Here is a 10,891-nt window from a genome sequence, read left to right on the forward strand (position 1 = left end):
ATCTTGGCTGCATTTTCCTATGCACACGCTTGTATATACGCCTTCCTCCACATCCTGAGCTTGCTTTGCACAATTAAATTAGCTGTGATATTTAGAGCCACGCATATGAAATGAGAGAGATAGAGGCTTTATTTCTTTTTTTAATATTAAAGGCTTAAACTTACCGCTGCCTCAAGCTGGCAGCAGGAAGGGAGCAGTGGATGTAAGTGGCCGGGCTACACCTGTGAGCGCTGGAGAAATCCCATGGAGCATGAGGCACAAGATGGTCACCAAGATAAGGCCAGCTGATACTGTGCGGTGTATTGTCTGCTAAAAGGGTAATTTTCTATGTTCAAAGCAAAGATCAGTGTTTGAAACCGGCCAAGGCTGGTGCATCCACGCTGAGAGCACAGTGCACTGTAAGGCTGCCCTTTCCCTTTTGTTACCGGGGTTGTGCTTTTTTAGATCCTGCTGTGCAGCACAGGGACTGACGCAGGGGAGCACGTGGGTACATGTACAGGACCCCGTACCTCTGCTGCTGGTTTTGCACCGTGTTTCTTCCCAGCACCTTGGTGCTGGCTGTGCAACACCGTTGTGCCAGGGAGCAGCGGTTTGAGGGGGAGGATCTTTGTTCTCGTGCCAGGGAAAGGAAGAGCAGAAGCCTCAGGCACAGCGAGCAACCCTCACGCAAAGGACAAAGCTAGCAGCCCATGGCGCTTGTTTGTTGACCATCACCAGCTTTGTACCAACCACACCGAAGAACCAAGCCAAACCGGTTGAGTTTATTTAAATAACTCATCAGGGCTACAGAGTTTTGTAAAAAATAACAATCAGAACTCACTCGAGGACACGTCAAATACATGAAATACTCGGGATAGTGACATAGGAAGGCATCTGAGTGATCACAGTGATACTGTCCACAGGAGGCTGTTGGGGGATCCCAGCTGAGCCCAGGATGAAGGAGAATACGGGGCCACCGGGGTGCTTCCAGCCCTGAGGGACCACTGCTCACCCATGCAATTGGGGATCTTTCTGGTCACCAGGACTTGTCCTTGGGAGGCCAAAACCCCTTCCAGCCTGCAAGGCACAGAAGTACCCTCATAAGCTGGGCACTGTAAGCCTGGAGCATGCTTTGCTCCCAGTGTGTCATAGAGCTTCTGGAACCTTGCCAAAATAGAGCCATTATAATGGTATCACACCTGCTCACCAAGCAGCTGCCCATCTGCTTGGATTGGTGTTGCACACTGCCAGTCTTTGGTTTGTTTTCTATAGAAGGATTACAATCAAGTTCAAAGTGGAGAATCCAGTTGTGGCCAGTTCCTTGGACTCAGAGCTAAGAGCACTTTAAGGGCAAAGCAAAACCAAAAATGTACAGCAGTAGCCCAGGGAGCCAGAAGCCCCAGAGTGCCTCCAAAGTACTCAGCCAGGGGCAAGGTTTGCAGATCCTGGACAAGGGATCGACAAAGTCAGGAGGTTCGGTCTTTTACATAAAGAGGAGAAAATGAGAGAGTTAGCATCACAGAGAAGAGGACGAAGCCCCGTCATCACCAAAGTGGCTATACCTCCTGTCCTCAGGCTCGCTGGTAATGGGATGCCAAGTCACGTTGCTGCCAATGGCTTCATATGTTGCCCTCCTCCAGCATCTTGTTGACACCTTCGCAGATCCTCTTCAGGTGGGTGCGGTAGGGCTCGGCTGGCCCGTAGAGGGCTGAGAGGAACTCGTAGTCTGCAAAGTGGTTGAAGACGTGGTTGATGCGGGAGTGTGACTTGGCCGTCAGGTGGCTGCTGACAGCCTGGTGCAGGAGGTCCCGGCACTCCATCAGCACACTCGACATGACCCTGCGGTCAAAGGTAAAGTCTATCTGGTGGAAGCTGACCGCTGTCATGGCCAAGGTGTGCACCTTCTTGCGGAAGCGCTCCATCACCAGCAGCTCCTCAGGGCTGAACTGCCCATTGCGGTACAGCACGCCCAGCTTCATCACAATCTTGATGAGGTTTTTGATGATCTTCTGGGCCTCTTTGCGATTGTGGGTGTACTCCTTCGTGGCTCGGTAGAGCTCGTCCAAGATCTCACTGCTTGTGTCGTCAATGAAGACATTGGCCACGGTCTTGGAAGCCATTTTGCTCAAGAGCTTCTTCTGGGCCTGGAGGGCCAAGCTCTTGGTGCTGAAGGTGTCCATCTCTGCAGGGAAAAAGAGGCACACGTGGTTCAGCCCACGTCCTGGAACTGCCCCTCTGTCCTCTCCTCCCCATACACCTTGCACTAAAGGTGAGACTACGAGCAGCTCCTGCTCAGGAGGCTCTGGGTGCCAGAGGAGAGGAGCTCACACCCCAGGTTTGGCTTGGGGATGACTTAAGGGTTGTTCCTGGCTCTCTTCCCCTAGTTGTTGGGATAAAACTGCAGCGCAATCCCCACCTGAGTACCACCTGCGAGACCCTCACCCTTCTTCTATCTCCCATGATCACCGCTGTGCTATTCCCTCCGCAGAAAGGGCTCCTGCCCCATTGCTTTAATGCTTCCTTACAACCTGACTCATTTCCTGTAGGTTGAGCCAGGGACGGCCCAGGTGGGGCTGAGTCACTCACCGCAGCCATATGCAGGCCAGCGTGGTGACAACTGCTCCTGTGCGAGGATGGGTGGGAGATGCAGGTTGCTTATGCAATTATCTGCATGCAGCACAGTCAGAATGGCAAAACGAGAGCAGGGAAGGGATTGCTCTATAAATACATCACTGTTGGTTCTCTTCATCATGAAGGGAAAAGAGCTACTGAAGCTAAAGGACGCTGCCAGAGTGAGAATACATTGGATATGGAGAGGAGAGGATGGTTTCTGCTCAACACTTGTGGTGGTCACCCCATGGGCTGAGCCCAGCTCCCGGCACCTCTCTGGCTCTGCACACAGCTGAGACTGGAAGGACATGAAATGAGCAAGCAGTACTGGAGCCATCACCCCGGCACCGCACAAGATGCCACATCTGGTGCTATGTACAGCCCTTAGGAAAAATGTGGTGCTTTGTAGGTATTTCTTTCAATGCAAAAGCATTGATTTTTGCTAGCATGAGCTTCAAACTGAGACAGAAGTGACAAAGCACAGAGACTGCTTTCACAAAACTCACTGAGTGCCAGTGGCCCCATACATGTGGTGCTGCCAGAGCTGAGCCAATGTCCCGGGCTCACTGCATGGCCCCAGCCCCAATCCCAGGCCATGAGCCGCCCCCTTGACAATGGGCTTTGTGCCCTGAATGCTCCCAGTGCTGCAGGATGCTGAGTGGGAGCAGTGCCCATATAAACAGAGATTCCCACGCCTGAGCTCTTTGTTGGGCAACCACAGGCAACGACCAAGTGCAAACTCCACCCACGGAGCCCTGAAAATATAGGAAGCACCCACTCCTCTAAAACAGTCAACTGCAGTCACAGGCTCTGCTTCTGCATTGGTCCTGGGGGGAAGCTCCTGCATCCCAAGGATGCAATCAGCTCCCAGTGGGAGATTTTATGGAATGCGGATTTTTCCTGCTGGGAAGGGTCCTGCTGACTCCTGGTCCCATTGCTGGCAGAGGGGCTGTCGCCGCTATCAGCGCACGGAAGAGTCTGCTTTGCCCCACCGAGCAGTCTGCAGACTGAAATAAACCACCAGATTTCCTTCCTGTTGCTTAAGTCTGCAGCCCTACACAGGGCTTGGTTTTTTTCCCTCTTCTTTTTAATGCAAACGCCCTTGAAACCCAGCATCTTCCACTGAAAGAACAGCAGTGCTGTGCACTGAGCCCTGATCTGGAAGGGCGCGGTGGGGTGTGGCTGTGGAAATGAATGGTGGCTTTGCACATAGCCACTGCCATTTCTTTGGGCTTTTTTTCCACCCATTTTGCAGGAATCTGAACCCAACCAAGAAAAGCAGAGCTCCCAGGGAGCTTTGCCTCGAGCAGAACTCAAAGGCATGGCCACACCATGTGGCTCAGTTGAAGGCTGCAACATCTGCACTGGGTTCTGTGCCCGGACATCCTGTGGGAGCTGCGAAGGTGATGCTCCAACACACCCCAATGCACTGCAACGGGCTCCTGCCACACCGGGCACATGCCAGGTCCCTGCTGCAGCTCAGGGCTTCGATCGAGCACTGAAAGCTGCTCAGCTGCAGGAGCAGAGAGAGACTTGGAGATAGAGGAGCGGGAGGTGTAGGAGTGGGGTGGAGGAAGGAGGAGCCCCACTGAGAGCAGGGATGAAAGTCTGATCTGCAGAGGAAACACAAAACTCCATTACTGGGGTCTGGAGGGTCCCAGTCTCGCATCCCACACTCACCCCATGCTGGTGTCCATCACCAGGTGTCCACCAGCACTTCACCACACATCCCCGCTGCACTCCTGGCAGCCCCACAGCAGCTCCCATGGCAGCAAGATGAATATTTCATGCAGGAATGCAAACATACTTCAATAATGCATGAAGCAGCGTGGAGCAAGCATGCAGAAGGGAGGGCTCGAGCTGGGAGCTCTTCTACCTCCCAACCATGCTCTTGCCTCACCCCACGCTTCCATTCCCTCCAACACAGTCCTAAGGGCAGCATTACCATCTCCTATTAGGGCCAATGCTAAAAGTCAACGTTTCAGGGTCACCACCTCCCTGGTTCCCCGCATTGTGTGTGCCATACCCGCCCTCTGCGCTCAGGGAGATACACGCACTGTGTCGCACTGCTGCTCTGCTCCCCATCACCACCCCTATCACTTTCCCCTGCCAACCACCGAGTGCCCAACTAACATTAATTAATTAAACCTCGCTGCTGCGCCAGATCACAGGAGAAGGGCCAGAGCTGCTGGGGTGTAACCGGAGCCTGACCCCAGCACCCCCCAGCCCCACGCTGGGTGGCACAGAAGGGAGCGGGCACCTTTGGTTGTCACTGCTCAGTGTGCGTGTTGCCATGGATGCATGCAGCCCTGCAAGGACATGCGTGCAGAGCAGGGTGAGGCCGGAGGGGAAGCACCTTGCCGCACGGGGGAAACCTTATGACCCAACAGGGTGAGCAGGAGCACGGTGAGGGCAGGGGACAAAGGACACTGTGGGGACGAATGCTGGGCCCTATGCACTGCCTCACTCAGGCCCTGCTCTGCTGATCTGGGACACATTGCTGAGTTCTGGGCCATGACCCCCCTTCCTTGCGCCATGCAGCAGCCGCGCAGCAGTGCTCAGAACTGTTCCAGCACTGCTCACAGCCTCATGCCATCCCGCTGGTGGCTGTGCTGGGGTCAGGAGCACAAGCCCACTTCCTCAGCAGCAGGAAAAAAAGGGAAGAGACTACCCAAGATGACAAAATGCCTTTGGGGGTTTTCAAGCTTTTATAACCTGAAATCCCCCCAGGAGCAAGTGCCTTGCCCATCCCTGCAGCACAGCAGAGCGGTGCACACAGGGCGCAATCACCTCGATGCCAAGGGACCAAGGGCAGCACAGAAGGCCTGAGGGATGGAGAGAGTTGGACTGCAGGCAGAGCCATTGCGGTGCCCTGCATGCACCCAGCACTGCTCATCCTGGTGCACCCTGCCACACAGTGGGACAGAAGCCAGGAACTACTCAGAGGAGCTGGCTCCTTTGCAACAAGTCCAGCATCCCCAAGCAGCCTGCAGGGCTGGGAAACACCTGACTTGGTCCCAGATCTGAACAGGTGCCTGGGAACCCCAGTGTGCCCAGCAGCCCCAACATGCCCAGGTATGGAACCGGGTGAGGGGCTCCCACTGCCAGACCCAGCCTCAGGCATGAAAGGAGAGAGGGCCCCCGCAGTGCTCCCTTCCCTGGGGACATGGCCATGGGCGCTGCGTGGGAACAGCTCCTGGGACCTGGAGGGGGCCCTTGGGGAAAGCACCCCCATGCCATTCACGGACCTGGTGGTGTCACCACGCCTGGAGGCCCAACAGCTGCAGCAGCAGGAGGAGGAGGAGTAGGAAGGGGTTATTTTGGAGCATCCGTCTCGCCTCCTATTTCCTCCTTCCCTTATCAGGCAGCCAACGACCGCTCTCTCCTGTGGCGACTTCCTTTCTCCCTCACTCAGAGGAGACAGAGGCTCAGGAGAGCGATGGGGAAGTGCAAAGCAGAAGGGGAAACAGCAGTGCCGGGGCTCCACAGCACAGCGTACACTTCCTGCCCCTGGGAGGCCACGGCAAGGGCAAAGCTAAGTGAAGTTTTGCAGATGGACTTTATCCTGATGGAGATGGTCCAGTAATGGGGCCATTGCTGCAGCCTTCCTCTGGTGACGCTGCGCTCTGGGTCACAACACAATGTTTTCAGCACCCTAAAATCTTGGCATGCTCTGGAGCAGTCAGGGCAGTTGCATCTCATACTGGGGCAGGATACTCCCAGCCTGTGTGTGCTGGGGTCCATCTGTGGTGCTGGGGGGGCTCTTGGCCCCTGGGAGCTGCGGTGCCCCACAAGCCCCCCCACGTGTGTGGGTTGGGGCTGCCATGGAGTGGGTGCCATGCTGGGCACCATAGCCTGTTTGCGCAGAACGAAGCAGCACATCACATCCTTCCTGGAGCCACTTCTTCCCTTTGCAGCCCCTGGTTCAGCTCCCCCAGGCTGCACAAAGCCTAACAGCCCTCCACTTTGCAGGAACATGGGATCCCAAGCACACTCCTTCGGCAGCAGCAGTGAACCCCTCTCCTCTTTGCCATTGTCCCACATTTTACCCAGAGGGGAAACTGAGGCAGAGCCCCACGCAAGACTCAGTTGCCCCATCAACACGTCCCACCAAACTGTGCCTCACCGTGGCCCCCCAGACCCACACTCGTGCCCTGGGACCCCTCCGGGACCCCCTGCTCCCTTCAGTGTGCCAGCACACAGCCCCGGGGGGGCCTGGAGCCGTTCTCCCGGAGCGGAGGTTCCCCCCCTCCCCGCGCTCAGAGCCCTCGGGGGCATTTTTCCCACCTGGACAGGGGGAGCTGCTGCCGATGCCGCCGTTCCCGGCCGGGGAGCACAGAGCCGCGGTTCGGATAGAGTGTCTCGGTACGCAGCCTCCCCCCCGGGGCCGAAAACGTGGACCGCGAGCCCCGCGCCTGCAGCCCTTACCTGCACCGGAGCCACAGGGGCTCCTCCGGTGGGACGGGACGGGGCAGGGCGGGACGGGACGGGACAGAGTGCTTACTTTCCCCGGGGCCTCTCCGTGCCCGGACACGGCGGCGCTGCGCCGATACCCCGTGTACGCCGCCGTGCCCGGTGCCCCCGCGCTGCTCCGTACCGAGCGGGGCCGAGCGCGGCTGCAGAGGGGGCGGTGCCCACCGGCGGTGCTGGCCAATGGTGACACGGGGCTTGCTACGAAGCTGCCAATAGGAGCGGGGCGGGGGAGTACCGAGGGGGCGGGCGCCCGGTGCTTCCCTCTCGACCCGGTAGCGCCGGGGCCGGGGCCGGGGCCGGGGCCGGGGCCGGGGCCGGGGNGGCCGGGGCCGGGGCCGGGGCCGGGGCCGGGGCCGGGGCCGGGGCCGGGGCCGGGGCCTCCTCCCCGGTGCGCTGCGGGATGGCCTCGTCTCGGCCGGAACACGGCAGATCAGGTACCCGAGGGCAGCTCCGGTGACTACTGTCGTTTCGGTGCCCCTGAGCTTCCGGCCCGTAGCACCGAGCAGAGTCGCCCCCGGGTCAGCGGAGAAATCCCACACGCAGTGGCCGTGCTCCCCCTCAGCGGGGTTAGGGGAGGGGTCCGGTGCTGCCGCTCGGAGTGGTGCTGCCCGCCAGTAGGGGTCAGCCGCGCGGAGCGGATCTGCGTGCAATGTTGCACTCAGTTGCGTAGCAGTTCTTCACACCGAGAACGTTGCTTGGAGCGATGTTCTTTCTTTAGGCTTTGCTGGGAGTTACTCATGTTCTGAGCAGGAGAGGCGGCAGGGCTGCCCTGCACAGTACCGTTGTGCTTCTGGTGAGAAAGACAGACTCGATGTTCACGTTGCAGCCTGTGGGCATCTGGGATCCTTTCCTGCGTCCTCAAGGCCCTGACACACAAAAGAGGGGGAAGCCGGGGATTGCTCGCTCCACAAAGATTGCTCACAAGAGCTTTCCAAGTGGAGATAATGTTGTTGCTTTTCTGTTGCTGCTCTTTGTTTTGGTCTGGTTTGTTTTGTTTTGGCGGGACTGTGAAAGCACGCTGGCAGCTCTAGGCTTCAGGAAAAGCAGGATGTAAAATTAGTTTTGTTCTCCCACCAGTTCCTTTTACTGCTCTGTTGCTACATTTGTAGCTGCAGGAACCACTCTGAGATCAGAGCAATGTCCTCTGAACACAGCGAATGCCACAGCTGCCTTTGAGTCAAAGGAACCGAGCAGCAGTGCACTGCCGTTGGCTTCGCTGTTCTGAGCATTATCATCACAAACGCTGTTGCAATCCAGTGGCAAATTTGAATCAGACCACCCGCAGGTATTTTTGTTACATAGATCTTACTTGCGAGGGTATAATTAACAATGGCTGCTGTTAGATTAAATGATATCTGACTTGGTAAGCTGCTGTAGTTCATAAAATTGGCATAGTGAGTGAGTAAAGAGGTGCTAAGCACCCCAAAAGCTCGCCTCCAGTTTGTAGCATACTTTTATCCGGAATTGTTGTTTGATGTTTACCATCTTTATTTCTGTAAGTGTATTTTGTTCTAATATGTTTTGTTTTGAAAGGAAAGGTCACATGCTTTTTGGTGTCCTGAATTACACTACAACTCAAGGTGGAAGTCGAAGACTCAGATCCAAGATCCCAGAGCCACTGCTGACGCTGAACCCATGAACAGGAGTCCAGGCTGTGTTCAGGAGTTACTCCAGGATGAGGAACTGCTATTGGTCCTCAAGCAGGTAGAAATTTGTTATTAATACATAATACTATATTCCTTTTTTTTTTTTTAATACTTTTTTTTGTTTTTAAAATCAGTGACAGTATGCAGTCTGTTCCAATGTGTATGAAAAGTGTTTTTTAATGACTGTCAGGTGACAATAGCAGCAGAACACCAGGCCATTGCAGGGGGAAGGCATTGGGAAGGAAAGGGGAAAGAAAGAGGATAGCCTGGGAAAGGAATGGGGAAGGCATGGCGGGAGGGAAGGGGGAAGGCACGGGGCAAAGGAAGGGGGCAAGGCAGAGGAGGAAGGAAGGGCGTATGGACAGGATACCTGTAGAGTGGCCTGAAAAGCAGTAACAAGCTCTGGGAGGACTATAGAGTGCCACATTCTGTAACAGGTGTATATCTGTATGTGTATATTGCCATTACCTTTTTGGGTTGGGGTTGTTGTCACTTCTGAGCTCCTGCAGTGGGAAGAGCTGGAGCTCAAGCAGGTGCAGTCTATGCAGACCTATAGGATTGGGGAATGCTTGGTAAGGACAGCTCCCCAGCCCCAGGCCTCAGCTGGACAAGCTTCTTCTGTGTGCCCAGACTGTGGGCTGTGCAGCCATGCCTCGCTGCACTGCTCCAGCCCAGAGTCCACTCCCTGCAGCTGCATCTTGGAATCATAGAATCATAGAATGGCTAGTGTAGGAAGGGACCCCAAGGATCATCAAGTTCCCCCTACCACAGGCAGGGCCACCAACCTCCAGATCTGGTACTAGTCCAGGTTGCCCAGGGCTCCATCCAACCTGTTCTTGAACACCTCCAGGGACGGGGCATCCACAGCCTCTCTGGGCAGCCTGTTCTTGCACCTCACCACCCTCCCACACAGAGCACCAGGGGTACTACCACAGTCCCCTGCCCAGCCCCAAAATGCCAAAGAAGACCTTTGGCAGACGGACAGAGGAGTTCCATCGCCCTGTTTTCCCAGTGCTTGCAGCTCTCTCCTCCTCAGCCCCATAGGACTCCCACCTGAGAAATGGCAATGGTCTCAGGGAAAGGGAGTGCTGGCAGGAGTGACTGCTGCAGCCGACAGAGGAGGGTCTGCATACCCTGTGCCCTCGTACTTTCTCTCCAGCAGGACGGGAGAAGAGCAGATGAAAAGCTGCAGCTAAGCCTGATGGACCTGCACAACTCTCAGGTCATCATGTGAGAGGCAGCTGTGAGGCATCAATTCTTTCCATGCACGTGAATTAATTTTTTCCATCTGCAAATTTAGGTGGAAAACTGCAGTTTTCATTAATCTTTGTGGAAACAATGTAATGGCCCAAAAAACCCTCAAAATCGCAGCTTTATGCAGTGACTGCCTGTAGATTTGTTATGGCCTAAAACTACCCATTTTATTGCATTAAAAAAAAAAAAAGAAAAAAGCGAAAAATAAAATTTGGAGTGCAAGAAAGGCATTTGTGAACATATACATTAAAATATGAATAAGACAGAGGCTGAGAGAACATTAATATGGCCCTTTGTTTTCTGCTAATGTGCCTTCATTTCGCTATCGTTAAATTTTTATGGTAGTTAAATTTTGGCGCATGAATATTTAAAAACAATGTAACAGACGCTGGCAAAAAAATAAAAGCATAACAACATTGATTCAATCACTTTTAACCGATATTCATAAGCACTTAGCACAGGTTTCCTGGATTTGGAGAAGTTTTCCTTTCTTCGCTTCGTTTTTCTTCTTGCTTTTTTCCTTCCCTGCTCTTCTAACTTTGTGTTCTTCCCCTGTAATCAGAGAAGGGATCGCTAGGGTCTGTGCCGCGGACCTGCGTCAATCCCATAGGAGGTCTTTCAGCGGTCTCTTCTGACGCCGCGTGGCCAATGCGCGGAACTGACGCAGTGAGTGTTCTGTGGGCTGGCAGGCAGCACAGCGCATGGGCGCCGAAAGCGGAAGTGGCGTACATCCGTTCTGACCGCTCTGCGCAGCCAATCCGCCAATCTCTATTGTGATTAGTCCTCCAGGCAGTAGCGCGCATGCGCGCCGGAAAGCGGAAGTGGCGTGCCTACGTTCTGACCGCTCTGCGCAGCCAATCCGCCAATCTCTATTATGATTAGTCCTCCGGGCAGTAGCGCGCATGCGCGCCGAAAAGCGGAAGTGGCGT

At 55.1% G+C, this 10,891-nt stretch overlaps 1 protein-coding gene and 1 long non-coding RNA gene across 4 annotated transcripts; one reads left to right on the top strand and one right to left on the bottom strand.

Annotated features, from left to right (window-relative positions):
- TNFAIP8L1 (TNF alpha induced protein 8 like 1) lies at nt 740-7,222 on the bottom strand. 3 transcript variants are annotated; one of them, XM_021378342.1, is made up of 2 exons: nt 7,018-7,222; nt 740-2,161 (listed from the first exon to the last, which is right to left on the bottom strand). In XM_021378342.1, the coding sequence occupies exon 2, from the start codon at nt 2,157-2,159 to the stop codon at nt 1,599-1,601; it is 561 nt and encodes a 186-aa protein (XP_021234017.1). In that variant the 5' UTR covers nt 2,160-2,161; nt 7,018-7,222; the 3' UTR covers nt 740-1,598. The 3 variants fall into 3 exon arrangements, with proteins under 3 accessions (XP_021234017.1, XP_021234020.1, XP_021234019.1); XM_021378345.1 differs by lacking the exon at nt 7,018-7,222 and adding an exon at nt 6,877-6,901; XM_021378344.1 differs by lacking the exon at nt 7,018-7,222 and adding an exon at nt 2,396-4,251.
- LOC110388763 lies at nt 7,385-10,387 on the top strand. The gene is made up of 3 exons (XR_002432975.1): nt 7,385-7,496; nt 8,596-8,766; nt 9,868-10,387. It is a non-coding gene; the product is annotated as an uncharacterized LOC110388763 (long non-coding RNA).

Source organism: Numida meleagris, chromosome 27, assembly GCF_002078875.1.
Source record: "Numida meleagris isolate 19003 breed g44 Domestic line chromosome 27, NumMel1.0, whole genome shotgun sequence".
Taxonomy (NCBI): domain Eukaryota; kingdom Metazoa; phylum Chordata; class Aves; order Galliformes; family Numididae; genus Numida; species Numida meleagris.